Source organism: Neopelma chrysocephalum, unplaced genomic scaffold (assembly GCF_003984885.1).
Source record: "Neopelma chrysocephalum unplaced genomic scaffold, ASM398488v2 Primary Assembly neopelma1_200, whole genome shotgun sequence".
In the NCBI taxonomy this organism is placed as follows: domain Eukaryota; kingdom Metazoa; phylum Chordata; class Aves; order Passeriformes; family Pipridae; genus Neopelma; species Neopelma chrysocephalum.
Window position 1 is genome coordinate 1,351,745 of NW_020897862.1, and position 15,022 is coordinate 1,366,766.

The 15,022-nt window shown below is 46.9% G+C and overlaps 1 protein-coding gene and 1 long non-coding RNA gene across 7 annotated transcripts in view; one reads left to right on the plus strand and one right to left on the minus strand.

Moving 5' to 3' along the window:
• The first annotated feature begins 1,287 nt into the window (after window positions 1-1,287).
• Window positions 1,288-3,934, plus strand: LOC113977160. Its single transcript, XR_003537275.1, has 3 exons — window positions 1,288-1,849; window positions 3,165-3,331; window positions 3,701-3,934. It is a non-coding gene; the product is annotated as an uncharacterized LOC113977160 (long non-coding RNA).
• A 1,633-nt stretch (window positions 3,935-5,567) lies between these two features.
• Window positions 5,568-15,022, minus strand: part of VPS13D (vacuolar protein sorting 13 homolog D) — a 93,072-nt gene continuing 83,617 nt past the window's right edge. For all 6 annotated transcript variants that reach the window (XM_027703042.1, XM_027703040.1, XM_027703039.1 and 3 more), the window contains 3 exons: window positions 10,667-10,798; window positions 6,918-7,158; window positions 5,568-6,017 (listed from right to left, as the gene is read on the minus strand). In XM_027703042.1, coding sequence (XP_027558843.1) covers window positions 5,886-6,017; window positions 6,918-7,158; window positions 10,667-10,798 — 505 coding nt within the window. In that variant the 3' untranslated portion in view covers window positions 5,568-5,885. The remainder of the gene's footprint in view (window positions 6,018-6,917; window positions 7,159-10,666; window positions 10,799-15,022) is intronic.

A 15,022-nucleotide genomic window follows, 5' to 3' on the forward strand; every position in this document is an offset into this window, starting at 1 on the left:
CCTCATTAAAGTGCCAATCAAAAAGAGTAATGGGAGGGGGGATGGAAATCTGGCTCCTCCGGCCCCGCACCGCGCGCGGTCCCGGCGACTCCGGCAAGCCAAGGGAAACATTTTCCCGCTGAACAGGAGCCAGCCCTCCAGAAATGCCTCCTCCCTGCTCGGGTCCGAGCGCAGGAGGCTCGCTCGGTGTCTTGCTTGTGGTGGGAACCTGTTCCTTCCTGCTGGCTGGGCAGAGCAGGGAACGGGAAGGGTCATTGCTGAGCACAGCCTGGAAAAGGTGTGGATGTGAGGGATCATTGCTGAGCACAGCCTGGAAAAGGTGTGGATGGGAGGGATCATTGCTGAGCACAACCTGGAAAAGGTGTGGATGGGAGGGATCATTGCTGAGCACACCCTGGAAAAGGTGTGGATGTGCTTTCTGTGGATACACAGGCTCTGGGATTGTGTCCATCATCAGTCAGGGCTGTGTCTTCTGTCAGAAGTGGCTCACGGTTCAATATTTGTGCGTGAAAGATGCAGTGAAACCTGCTCTCTCCCCACAGCAGTGCAGGTACCCCCCGAGAGCATCAGTGGGTTGTCTGTGTGTTTTAGCAGGGCCTGTTGCAGCAGGAGAAGCCACAATGGTTTCAAAGTAAGAGAGAGAAGTCTTAGACCAGATATAAGGAAGAAATACTTCACAATGAGGGTGGTGAGGCACTGGCACAGTGTGCAAGGTTTCTGATTCTTGTGCGGTGTGGGGGTTATTTCAGAATTCCATGGGAACCTGCAGCAAATCGATCCTGCAGGAACAGGATGATCCCAGGGTGAATGTAGAGCTCAGGCTGAGGCTCGTGAGCAGTGCTGAGGTGCCTGTCACTGATGGCTGGCACTCAAACAGGCCTGGGAGCTCTGCCTTGGCAATGGGTGCTTGTCTCTGAGACTCTGAGTGCACCTGACACTGCTGTGGGAGTTCCTGTGTGGCCTGGGATGTGTTCTGGGTGGTGCACAAATACATGTTCTTGTGCACGTAGATTCCTCTGGTGTGTGCTCAAAGGAGAGGGCAGAAAGGTGTCTATGAAAAGAAAGAAAGGTGAGTGAAGCTGTTTGTGCAATGTGGATTTTTAGTGTTTGAAATCGGGAAGCTCAAAGTGGGGGAGTTGCCTCTTAAACCTGCTTATAAATGTCAGCTCTGCTGTGATCTCAGTGTGATTATGACCTTGGCAGCTGTTTATTTTTGCTCTCAAGGTTTTATCAGTAGCAGAGAGTTTCTCCAGGTGGATACTGGTTTGGTTTAAAATATATATATATTTTTTAAGGGCAGGATGAGCAGTTGGGATTAGTGTCAGTGGAGCAAAATGTACAAGTAGTAACTGGTGTCGTGCTGCAAGATCAGAGTGACCACTGAGAGAATGGAATGAGTTTGTGCTGTCTCTATAATCCTTTGAAGCCTCTTAGTGCAAGTGCTGTTACACCACAAATACAGATGTGTCCTGGCACAGAAGGTAGTTATGAATAGAATGTCACGTTTCTGGGATGTTTATCTCCAATACTGTTTCCTCATACAAATCCTGAAAAAAGGATGAATGGAAGGGCCTAGAATTGCACCTTGGCAGAGGGGGAACATCCCTGGTGGTGCTCCTGGTACTGGAGCTGCTGTGTCAGGGGTCTGACCTCCCCAAGAGCAGGCTGGGGGAGAGTCTGGGCCTGTGAATGGTGGGTCATTTTAAAGAGTTATTTGATTTTTTTCCTCCCTCCAAACCTCCGCTCAGACACATGTTTTTTGCTACATCATTATTTTGATACCCGGTGGTTTGTTCTGCTGGTTGTGGGTTGTTTGCCAAGGGCCTTGGAGCAGCAGAGCTCAGGAATGGTGAGTCACCCTCCCAGGGCAGAGAAAATGTTTGCTTTTGCGGTGTCTGGAGGGCTGAGGGATGGCTGGTATGATGGATTTCTCTTTTATTTGTTACAATTCCTCTCCAGCTGCAGCGTGCAGGGGACTTTTTTTTTTTTTTGCTGGCATTTTCAGAAACCATTGTTCTGCAGCTCCCGTAGCAGCCCTTGTCCTTTGGGTGACCCGGCCATTTATCCAAAATGTAAATGCACATGGAAGCTGTTTACTTCTCTCGTGGCCTTTCAGTGCTTTTGAGTCAGCCCAGAGCAGGCCGGAGGTACAAGGTTGTTTTTACCCACCAGGAGAACACGTTGTGCTGGGCCCAGGGGCAGGCGCTGGAATGTCAAATGCAGGGAATAAAACAAAAATAAACCCAAACCACAACCAACAGAGCCCGTGTGACACTGCAGCCTGATGCTCTGAGGCAGCACAAGTGCCCCCAGGCTCTGAGCAGAGCAGCTGCTGCTCCCATGGAGCTGCAGTTTGCTCTCAGATATTTGTATTTCTGGCCCAGGATGTGCTGTGGTTCTACTGAGCAAAACACCAAAAAAAACCCAAAAAAAACCCCTGACTATTTTTTCCCCAGTGTTTGTCACTGGTTAATCAGTAACCTTTTCTTTCTGGCAGGAATCCTTGTAGGATTCTGCCCTCTCCTGCCTGTGAGGCACATGCAGGGCTGGCCCCAGTGCCCACCTGGTGCTGGGATTGCCTCACGTTCTCCCAGTCCAGAAAATCTGCTGCTGGAGAACCATGAAAAGCTTTGGTTCAGTCAAACTGCTTGGTGTCCTCTTAATGTCTTCTCAGGCAGGTGGGTTTGTGCTGCCCTGAGCCCTTTTTCAAAGCTGTCAGACCAGTAGCTGTAAGAAATGGGCTGCAAGAAAGTCAAACCAGTGACAGGAGTGGGGAGTGGTTTGTCCCAGCCCTACATTTGATAAAATTAAGGATCATAATGTGGAGTCAGAGTGTGCTGTCAGCTGGAATGCTACAGCAGTACTGGAGTCTGAAGCTCTGGGCACATTATTTTTTTTTTTTTCCCCAGAAAAATATGTTCCTTCTTTGTAACAACTCTGCCTTTAGGAACAGAGGAGTTTGGAATACAGCCTTTGCTTTTCAAGAGAACTTTAAATGTATATTTGGTGTGTGTCTATATATTAAAAAAGTAGTATAGAAGCATAGACATGCACTGTTATTCTTTGTTAGAACAAAAGTTGTGTAAGTGGACTTTGAGCAACTGTTGACTTAATTGCAATGTGTTTTAAGTTTGCCTTTTTTTTTTTTCCAAATATCTGTGCAGCAGCCTGTAAGCTGAAGAGTGTCACTGAAACCTGCTTTTTCAGAGCCAAGTACCACAGGTGAAATCATTGTGACCAGCAGATTGAGGCAGGTTCCTCTGAGGAGAAAAAACAGAGCAAGGGCCTGGAGGAGTTGTCAGCTGAGTGGGCTCTGCTGTGTAGGAAGCAGGTTGGTACTAAGCTGTGTTTTAGAGAGAAAAAGAAGTAAAAAAAAAAATATATATATAGTTGGGCTAAGACCTTCAGGTATTTTACTGAAAATAGATAAATGTTAAAGCATCCTGCAAGTCCAAGGAATGAGCAAATAGATCCAAAGGTCCTTGTCACTGGGAAATGTATGACTGTTTCTTGGGTTTGAGATGTGGCCCATTTAGCCACTTAAGCTTCTCCCCACAAAAATGTAAGCACTGCACTGCTCTGGAAAACAGCCCTGGGGACTGGAGCTGCTGGGATGTATCATCACAGTGATTTACTGGGAATCTGTTCAGGAGCAGAGGAGGAGGATGTTCACATTTGCCCCGTGCTCCTCTCCGTGCAGGAACACCTCACCATGGAGGCCCTGCTGGAACCAGAACTGTCCATGATCCAGGAATGATGGCCATGGAAGGGGTATTTCACTGGGAACAGCCCACAGTGAGATGCAGAGAGACATGGAGAACTTCACCCCTGGCTTGTGCAAAGTGTTTAAAAGTCACTGAGTTTCCTTTTTTCCAGTTTCTTCTGTGACTTTAGGAAGTGAGGACATTCCCTTCCTGCAGAGGCAGCAAGTGCACAGGTCAGTTATCTCTGGCCAGGGGAATCAGACCTGATTGCACAGTCAGGCACTGGGGAGGGGCAGGGGAGGTTCCAGCAGGGACAGTGGTGACATGTTCCCTGGATTTGTGCACCTTGGCAGGAGCACGGGATTGACCACGGTGTGCCAGGGAGAGAGGACAGGAGGAGAGGGAAGGGAAGGAGAGGATAATAAAGTGGAGGAAGGGGGAATAAAGGGGAGGACAGGAAAAGGGAGGGAAGGACAACAAAGGGCAGGAAAGATAGGAAAGGATGGGAAAAGGAAGGGGAGGACAGGAAAGGGAAAGAAATGGATGTGACAGGAAAATGAAGGGGAGGAGAGGACTGGGGAAGACAGGAAAGGGAAGGGGAGTAGCGGAAAAGGAAGATGAAGAGAGGAGCTGCCACCACCCACATGTCACATGTGTCCCTTCCATGTTGTGTGTGAGGCACCTCTTTCCCACTCAGAGATGGTTCTTCCTTCCTGCCCCTGCTGAGCTGTTATTTCATCTACTCTTTGTTACACTTGGAACAGGGTTTTTTACTCAAATGAGATCCATTGTCCACTGTGGCTCCCTGAGTTCAGGGCACTCCAAGGGTGACTGTTCAACCACTGCTCTGCTGTTTGCACATCATCTCTGCATAAAATGGTTACAGACCCCAAGTATTCAACCCATCCCTGTAAATGCTCAGCACAGCACAGAACTGCTCCTTGTTTTCCTTCCCCACCTCCAGCAGGCAGGTATTTTACACGAGGTCACAACTGGTTTCCTTCTAACCTTCAGTACTAAAATACTCCCATGTGCCTTTATGAAAGGACTTTACTTTCAAGTTAATCTTTTAAAGCTGCAACTCAAAGGTTTACCAAATAACTAAAGGTTTACCTTAAAATTTAGGTTACTCAGCATTACAGGGAAGTTGTAGCTTCACCCCAAAACCTGGCACCTCCAGGGAGTGACACTGAGGGTTCCAGTTCCTGGGGGTTTAAGGTGTTTAAGGACACTCATTCCTCATCTTCAGTGTGGTTACGGTTAATGAGACAAATATTGATTGGATGTACAACGTTGGAAAAAACATGTTATTTTTATTATTTTAAAACTTTACTTTTGAAGATGTTGTTCTGAAGTCAAACAAGCTGGTGATTTCCTCTCCCCCCCCTTCCAGGCACCACTTCCCCCAGCTCTAAACCCTCCCTGCATCTGAGAGAGGGGAAAACCTGAACTTAGAGATTCCATTTCCAAGGCTCCTCCCTTCAACTGTTTTAGAAACAAGTCAGAAGAAGGAGCCTTGGGGTGCACACTGTGAATGCAAAACTGAATTAGTGAGTCCTCACTGTAATATTCACCAAAATGCAATTTTTGTTTAAAAAAAAAGAGGCTGACATTTCAGTGGAACACCAGGTCTCTGTGCACTCACCTGTACTAGTGAGTTAGGAGAAAAAACCCAACAAAAATCCCATTAAACTACCCCAACCAATTCACCCCTCTCACAGTGTTAAAGCTCCAAACCACAGGCCACCTGTGCTCCAATAGCTGAAATTAACTCTTAATTTTATGTTTTCAATGTTTATCTACTTTCCTGCACTTTGAACAGCAGTTTTCTCAAGGGAAAAAAAGACAGAGAGAGAGGAGGGCTCGTGTCAGGTAGTGCAGTACGACTCAGTAGAGCTCCTTTAATTTCTTTACACAGTAAACAGACTTGTATTTATACCAACACCCGCCTGCCCGCTCGTATTTACATGGACACTTGTACATATATACATGTTAGCAAAATACAGGGCTTCTCCCAGACCCAAAGCTGTGTCAGCTACACCTCTGTTACACACCTAGTGCTTGAAAAAGAAAAGTCACCTCTCCTGTTTTCACTAAATACTAAAATTATATTTTTTGCCTTCTCAGTTCTGGCTCCAGCCTGGTGCTTGCAGGTCACTCTGGCAGTGAGGAAGTGGGTTTTCAAGAGTCCAGCTCGAGTTGTTCTTGATTTTCACTGAGTCTCAGCATCAGCTGCTGCTCGTAGTAAAGGCTCTTTGCATAGTTGATTTCTTGAGACAGCTTTACTGCCAGGGCTTCTGATTTCACTTTCACCTGCAGAAAGAAAGGGGATTTTCGTTTCCTGCCGTCAGCTAAAGCAGAAGAGATTTTAGGTTTGAAGTGAGGAACAGAAAGGTGTCAGTGGAGATCCCTGCTCAGTGCTGAGGCTGAGGAAGAAGCAGCAAGTGGAGCACCAGGTGCACACAGACAGGTACTCAAGGGTGAGAGCAGAACATCTTACATATCTGAGGTTGTTTCCTTTGCTTCCCCTCCTACCTTTTATCTGGCTGCTCTGTTTGGAATGTAAACTGCCTTGGGTCAGGGGTGAGCTTGTAACTGGGCCTGTAAAACAGCCCCTGAGCAACTACTGTAATGGCACAAAAAGCCCTGTAATGGGCTTTAGAAGAGAAAGCCTTGATTAACTTTTATATGCTTGACATAAACACTGTTTCCAGTTTTAGAGACCTCACAGCAAAAAACCACTACAAGTAGGAGATGAGTAAAAAGCCAGCAAAGTACCCAAGTTCCATTTATGGGGTAAAGTTAAAAGTCTTTCATAGGTAAACACGTTTCTTCCTGTTACTTTTCTGCCTGAAGGAATATTATAGGGTTTGCCTTTCTTTAGCTTTCTCAGGAGTTTAGGGAGTGCCTGAAGTTGGATATTAGGAGAAGGTTTTTCTCCCAGAGGGTGGCTGGGCACTGAACAGGCTCCCCAGGGCAGTGGTGCCAGAGCTCAAGGATTGTTTGGACAACGCTCTCAGGGACAGGGTGGGATTGTTGGGGTGTCCAGGGCAGGGCCAGGAGTTGGATTGGATGATCCTGGTGGGTCCCTTCCAGCTCAGGATATTCTGATTCTTTAAACTCCACACTCACTGAACCCTCAGCACAGCTGTTCCAGTGCTGACAGAGCAAACCCTCGGGGCACACGAGGGGAAGGAGGTGCCAGGAGCTCACCATGGGTCTCTGCTGGGAAGGGCCTGGCATGGCCACCCCGCTGCTCGTGTTCACAGCCTTCTTGGTGAGCTGGATGTAGACATTCCCATGGTCCTTGGACACCAGGCAGTGGTACAGGTCATCATACCTGACCTCCAGGAAGATGGCATCGCGGTCCGTGTAGTCCCCGCTCTTGAGGAAGTACACGGCCTTGGAGGAGATCAGCACACAGTAGCTGTCGATGTTCTCCACTGCTATGAAGCTGCAACAAAGAAAAAAACCAAAAATTATTAGCTTGGAGCTAAAAGCAGCAAACTAACCCACGTCTTCACCTGTTTTGAGTGACCTCCAGGAGTGTGTCAGAAGATGTAGCAGTGTAACATGTACAACTCATCTGTGTTTAATTTAGGCAGTTTAAAAGTGGAGCTGACGAAGGACCCTCTCACCTAGTTATAAAAAGATCATGCTGTAAATCAAATATTAGTGCTAAATGCCTGGCAGCCAGCTTTGGGCATTACAGGGGCACATAAAAATGTCCTTTGACAAGGTTTAGGAAGAGTAATTTCCTTGCACTGAAGCACTGCAAGTCCTAATGCTGAAGCTTAATTGCAACCAACTTCAGTTCCAGAGCTGCTACGTGAAAGGTGTGCAGACATTTATGATGGGAGCATTATCCTTGTCCACACTGTAACCCTCCTGTGCTTCCCTGGTCCCCCTTCAAAACAAACACAAAATAAGTTGAACCTGCTGCTGGGATCAGTAGCAGAAAAGAGAAATTAGCTGTTTAACACGGGGTGAGAGGTTAAGCAGCAAACAGGTTTCCCCAGGGAGATTAGGCTGAGTGATGAATAGGAAGAGGGAGAGAAGAGTGAGTCAGGAATATTGAGAGTTATGATGGCTGAAAAGGCTGGGCTGTAAAAAAATAACCATAAGAGATGCAAAAGTGCAATGGATGTTGCACATGCAAATGCTTCTCCCCCACTTCTGATTTACTACTGAAATGAGCCTCATTAGTGGGGTTTTTAAATGCTGAAAAGTTCAGCAACTTGAATTTGAAATAATAACTGGATAGAATAATGGAGTGCTAAATAGAGTAATAAAGCTCTGCCAACAGCCCCAGGGTTGAAGCACTGTAAAAGGAGGATTCTCCTGCTGTCAGGCAGGTTCCCAATCCCTGCCTTCTGAACCCCTTCTTATCCAAACCTGAGTGCTGCTGTCCTCAGACATCCTGCAGAACATTCCACTGCCTTGGAAACCCAGGGAGTTTGTCACTACTCAGTGTTTTTGGTGGCAGAGAAGCTTCTCATCTCCAAACCCAGCCCTGGTTCTGCCATTTAAGTAACACTGTGCACAAACTACTCTGAGCTGTAGCCAAATAAACCCATAGCTATAAATGGAATGTTAGTAGCCAAAAATGTGGCAAGAGGTCAGGTCATGGTTTCTTTTTGTGGTATAAAAGGGTAGCTCCAGCAATTTTGTATTCCCAGTCCTCTCAAAGACACTGTTCTGCACTGAACTTGCCTTTCCCCCCTCACAGTGAGAAAGGTGCCCCCAATAATTCCAACCCACACCCTCATCTCAGTGCTGACAACCAGCCTAATTATAAAGGGCCTGTTAGAGCTTTGCCAGCTCTACCCTTGGACAAAGCTCCAGGATAGGATAAATGAACTGTGTTCCTTTAAGTAAAACAAACTGGGAAAAAAAGGGGAATTTCAGCTCAAAGGAGCCCAGGTGAAAGACAACATTAACAGAGGCCCGGAAACCAGCAGCTGCCCCGCAGTTTTCTACCAGAGTTCAAACACTTCAGGGGAAGGTTCTGCCTTTGAAATTAGTTAAATAGGATGGAGAGTGACATTTTTTATGGAGTGTCACAGAAAACTTAATTTAGACCCGGAGCAGCACTACAGCTGCAGAGGAACAGCCTGGCCAGGCACATCAAACACCCCAGGGTTTCCCAGAGAGCCCGGATCCGACGGGGTCACGGTGCCACGGGGGACACGGGGACATCCACGGGGAACAACTGGGCACCAGCAGCTCCTCCAGAGCCCAGGGGAAGCACCTGGGCAGTGGGACTGCAGGGTTGTGTTTGCTCCATAAGAACAACAGATGATGTATCTGCTTTCCCAACAAGACTTTTACTGGTGTCATGTATATATTGTGAGGAATGGAAACAGAGGTCAGTGATTTAATGGAGAAGCCCAGAAACATTAGCTAATTTGTAGTTCAAGCTCTACATTTTGTTCTGAGTTTGAGTCATGCATCATTACCCCTTTGCTCTTGCCAACTGTTACTTTCTTCTCAGTGTCTAGTTCTCAAAACAGGTATTTTTAATCTTTTCAGATACTACTGAAAGATACAACTTTTTAATTTTTTAAACCTATCTACACTATTAAAAATATCTCAAATTAATAAAATGAAAAATTAAATGAAACATGATCCAGTAGAACAAAGTAGAAGCAACCAGATCTCTGGAGAATTTGTGGGGTTTTTAACAACATCAGGAAGTAATTACACAATATTTTCCAGAAGTGAAACAGCGAGCCTAACTGGAAAAAAATGTGGAAACATTTAGTTAGAACAGTAGAGCAAGGTATTAAACCCCCTTTTATGGATTTAACTCTGAAGGAAAATATGCAAATAATCAGGTCTTTAAATGTGTTTCTGATTATGATACTAGGATAAAAGTCAGAGGCATAATTTTGTACTTATTTTCCATGACAAGAAACACTGTGTTCCTGCTGAATGATGTTCCTGATGGCAAGAGTCACAGTGAATGAACAGTGGGACTCGATGACAAAGCCCACTGCTCTGCTATGGATCTTTGTTGGTCACAAATTGCTCTTTCCATTCCCCCTGCCTGAGAGCCAGCCAGGCACAAAGAGCCTGGAATGGGATGGGAACAGGAGAAACCAAGTGTAAACTCACAGGGCCACAAGCAAGTGGCAGATTGCAAACTCTTCCTCACAGAACTTGAGTGTCCCATGGCTTCAGACCTGCCTGGGGACACTGGGGACACCGAGGGACCCTGCTGAAGTGGCACCTCCCTCTGCAGCTCCACCATCAGCAGTTCTGCCCCTCTGCCTTGGCACAGACTCTGATGGGAGCCAGAACAGTCTCTGACACTCCCCACTGACCCAGCTGAGCAGTAACTGTGGTGGAGACCAGGTAAGGGATGAATGCTGCCTTCAGACCCCCATCCAACAAACTGACCTCTCCTGTACAATCATGGAATCATGAAGGTTGGAAAAGCCCTCTAAGATCATTAAGTCCAACCGTTCCCCCAGCACTGCCAGGACCACACTAATCCATGTCCCCAAGTGCCACATCTACTTCTTTTAAGTCCCTTTTAAGGGATAGGGTCTCCACCACTGCCCTAGTGCTTAACAACCATCTCCCATGAAGAAATTTTCCCAATATCCAATCTAAACCTCCCCTGGCACAGCTTGAGGCCGTTTCCTCTCATCCTGTCCCTTGTTCCCTGGGAGCAGAGCCCAACTCCCCCCTGGCTCCCCCCTCCTGTCAGGGAGTTGCAGAGAGCAAGAAGGTCCCCCCGAGCCTCCTTTTCTCCAGGCTGACTCCCCCCAGCTCCAGATCCCTCCCAGCTCTGTTCCCTTCTCTGGGAACACTCCAGCCCCTCAATGACCTTCTCGTGGTGAGAGACCCAAAACCCAACATGAGTCTGCGTGCATGAAGCAGTTTTAGCCCCTGTTCCCCACAGACACGACAGTACAAACAGAGCAGTTTAAATGGCTGTGTCAGTCAGTACTCACAACTCATCCTGGATGTTGTCTGTCAGCTTGAAGAGCTGCTCCTGTCCCTCTGCTTGGCTCTCCAGGTAGCGGGGCAGGAGCCCCTGGGGCCCCCGGCAGCACCGCGGCTTCCGCACCCGCTCCGCCTGCGTCCTGCACGAGAGACACGGAGGTGACTTGGGGCAGCCCTTTGCCTCCCACTGACACCTGTCAGCACACAGAACTCTGCTCATCTTGAAATACAAGGTGTGACAAAGCCTTCAAAAATCCGAGGTCTTCACAGACAAAGCATATGGATCCTGTAAGACCTGCTCTGGAAGCACTGGGTGGTTCTCCATCTCCAAGAAGTGTCTGCAGTTTTCTTTTAGAATGAAGGGGTAGTGGCTAAATTAGTAAGAAGAAGCAACCTAAACTAAATCTACTGTGTGCAGATTTGGGATCTATTTATCAGCAGAGCTTTACTGATTCAACTGTTTCTTCTCAGTGCTCTACAGAAAATAGCAGTATATCAACCTAGAGAGAGCTCACGCTGATGGACAGTGCCAGCAGACTGCAAACTGAAGGGTTGTGGAAACAGGAAAGTGCAGTTAGACTAAGACAAAAGAAAAATCCTCATTAATTACCATCTCCATAGCAGGGTTTAACACACTTTACCTTTCTGAGTGTCTATTAAAAAATGGCAATAATAAAGGCACACACGTGAGGGCTGACAGACATCAGAGGTCAGTATTGGCCACAGCTCTGCAGGCTTGGTTCCTCCCTGAGCACTATTTTGTTAAAAAATAATACTCTGAATTCCTTCAAGCTCCTGGAACACCCTGCCCCTGAAGAATTGTGTTACAGGCTGCCGAGCCCCATCCCTTCCCAGCAGCATCACTCTGGGGCTGCTCCCTGCTATTTCATCCCTCTTCCAGGCTACTGCTGTTACTGATTTCCCAGCCAAATGCACCATTTTGGATTAGTGCTCTCTGCTTCCTATCCTGACTCTTTGTAAAGACCCTGCACGAGGAACTGCCTCCAGCCTTTCTGATCCAGAGACCTGAGCAAAGTCCCACAGACCATCACCTTTGCTTTTGAGGCTGCCCAGCATCAGCACACAGAGCATTTGCCTCCTGCTCCTTAGACTTCTTAGATACACCTCTCCTGCCCCTTGGGTTTCTTAGACATGAGCAGGATTCACCTGTACAGGTACAGCACTGTTGTCTTTCTGAACCCACACCAGAAATGAACAAACACATGCCTGTTTTTACCTATTAAAACTCTTACAAAGCAGTAAACCAAAGTATGTGTTTGCCTCCATGAATTGCAAAATGTTGAGGCAAAGTTCCAAAGAAATTAAAGAATTCCAACCAGTGTAATTCACATCTTGCTGCTTGTCCAACTTCCTAACTTCTGAAAGCAGGAAAATGGCAAAATATCACTGATCCAAGGAGCCTCCATCAGCTGTTAAACCTCTCTGTGCCACCCACAGCTTCTACTGGCAAGTCTAAGGAGTGTCTGCAGAGTAAGGTGGGTTTTAATTAATTATTGGCCAGTCTAACATTTTGCTGAGACATTTCCCATCCTGCTTTCAGGAGGGTTGGATAACCAGCCCCAGCACTGTGCAGTGGGTTTTACATGAACCATCCTTCAGATAAACATTGACCTGTGCCATCTTCTCTGTGTTCTGTGGTACCTTGAGAGGAGGGATCTGAAGCACTGCAAGCAAGACTACCCTAAAAATGGGAATAAAATAGGGCCTTTTAATCCCATAGGAACTAGAACAACTGTGAACACTGGTTTCTAATACCTGGCTTAAAGCAGGTCAGAGAGGAAGTACCAGGACTACAAAGGTACTGGGCACCACAGTGGATTTCTGGAAGGTTTGGCAGTTCTGAGCTGTGGTTGGTTTGTGGTTGGTTTTAGGGTTTGCTTTTTGTTTTTAAATGGAAGAAGCACTTCAGAGTACAAGTACAGTGCCTGCTGTCCCCTCCATGCTCAAACATTCATCCTGGTGATAACAGATCACTCCCATCTCAGTGATAAGGTCGGCAGCTTTCCAACCCAGTGCCACTGGTTCGAGCCTAAACTGCTTTGATTTAGTCCATCACCCCCTTGGCAAACTGCTCTGTTTGGTCTGCACAGCTAAAAACATTCCACACCACTTGATTTTTTTAATCTAAAAATTTGTTCTACTGTCTCAAGTTACATTCTGTAAATAATAAGCAACGCTGATGAAATCCCCAAAGCTGCAGATTTGTAAAGCAGAGCGAGTGGTGGTGCCCACATCTGGGTCCCATTACCCAGGCACTCAGCAGATCTGCTGATTCCTTTTTAATAAGCACACAAAGGCAATACAAGGCAGGAATGCCCTCTCGTCTGCCTGGCACAGCAGGGAGTGGTGCTGCTGGATGGAGCCACAGAGGGCTTCCAGAGGGTGTTGGGAGGTTGAGGCCAACCCAGAGCTGTGCCCTGCTCACAGCTGAGCTCTGGAGCTCTCACCCAGCTCACTGGGCACACTGGGACCAGGGCACAGCCTTAACTGGTTGGTGTTTGCTGAGCAGTTCACAGAATCCTTGGGGTTCAGTTGCCGGTTTTAAGCCAGAAGTTTTGTAATCAAACAACATCAACCCCCTGATGAAGGAAGTGGTCAGGTATTATTAATTATTTACCAACTTAGGTTGAGAAAACTCTGTAAGAGACATCACAAGTTTTCCAGAATCCTCTGTCCTTGTTCCTTCCCTCCACATTCATCTCTACCAGGTACCCACCCATCAAGTTCACACCACCCGCTCTGCAGATGTGATTCCTGCAGAGGTACATAAATACACAGTGGTTTTGAGAACAGGAACTGAGGGTCTTCTGGACCTAAAAAATTTCCCTGAAGTGTACCCAGACTGCCCTGACAGAAACCTTAAAAATAAAATTCAGAAGGCATCAAACTGTGCGTATCAACAGATGCTGGTCTGTTAAAACAAACCATCCCACTTCTAAAATGATTTAGAAATTATTTACAAATTTACATCTTTCAGTTTCCTCAGTATCACACCCAGAATAATTATTCACAATGAAACAACTTTAGGAAATGTAGCAACTTCTCCTGAGAGAAAAAACAAGGACAAACCCCATGACTGACACATTAATCATTAGACTTTTCATTTAAAATATGTATCTGGGGAATCTCTCATCTGTCCTCTGGGTAAGAGAACAGCACTGGCAACTACAGATCTGTTAAAAAACCCAACCTGAGCATGGACACCCCAAATCCTGCACAAACAACAGCTCTCAGTGCAAGGAGATGGAATTCTGACACCTGAAATTAGTATTTAATGGACCAAGCTCCTCACAGAGACCCCACCTGCTGCACCACCTGGCTGCACCCAAACCCCAGGGCCACACCTGGGTGAGCCCCCAAACATGGGCACCTTCCCAAGGGATCCCTGGCCCCAGGGCTCTCCCCTCCACTCTCTAGGAATCATTTCCTTCAGCCAGACCCAGTTCATGCTGCCAAAACTTCAGCAACTGTCACCAGCAAAGGTGTGTTCCAGTCTGACCACCTTGTCAGCTCAGCCCAGTGAAGCAGTAACTTACTGGTTCTGGTACAGCTCAAAATCAGTCAGTGTTTCCATTGTAAACTTGTTTTTTCAGGTTTGCATAAAATTTATTGCCAAAAGCCTGCTCTGGGCTGTAACCTGGCATACTGACTTCCAGCCTGGGAACAGTTTTTATCCCCTTGTAATAATTACAAACCAACCTTAATTCAAACAAAGGAAAATGGCAGGTACTGTAAGAGACAATTTTCAATAGCTGCTGGCTTTTTCAAGAAATAATGTCAAACTGTTCCTTACTTGGCTCTGTGAAAATCTGGTTCCTAAATACAGGGAGTGCTTTGTCTGAGGGGGTTTCAGTGCATTTCAGACATTAAAAGCGACTTAATCTGATAAGGTGATTCTGTGATTCTATTTTCTACCATAAAATACACAACTAAACTACCTGACACACTTGCTGGAGTTCCAGACTGACCTGCACCTGCAGCCTTCCAATGGGATCACCATCCCATGCACATGAGGTCCATGAAATGCAGGACAGTGCTTGTGTCAGACGTGATGTGAGGACACCAGAGAAAGCACACTCAGAAGTGCCAGAGCCAATTAAGTGCTGAACAATGTCTGCCTTAAACACTGAGCTCCAAACTCAGCCATCACAGCCACCAACTCCTGATGCTGCAGCTGTACCTGGGGGGCACACGGAGAACAAAGAACAGACGTGTGCCATGTCTGGCAGGGGCTGATCTGCACATCACACCCTGCACAGGGGCTGTTCTGCACATCACACCTCTGCACAGGGGCTGTTGTGCACATCACACCTCTGCACAGGGGCTGTTGTGCACATCACACC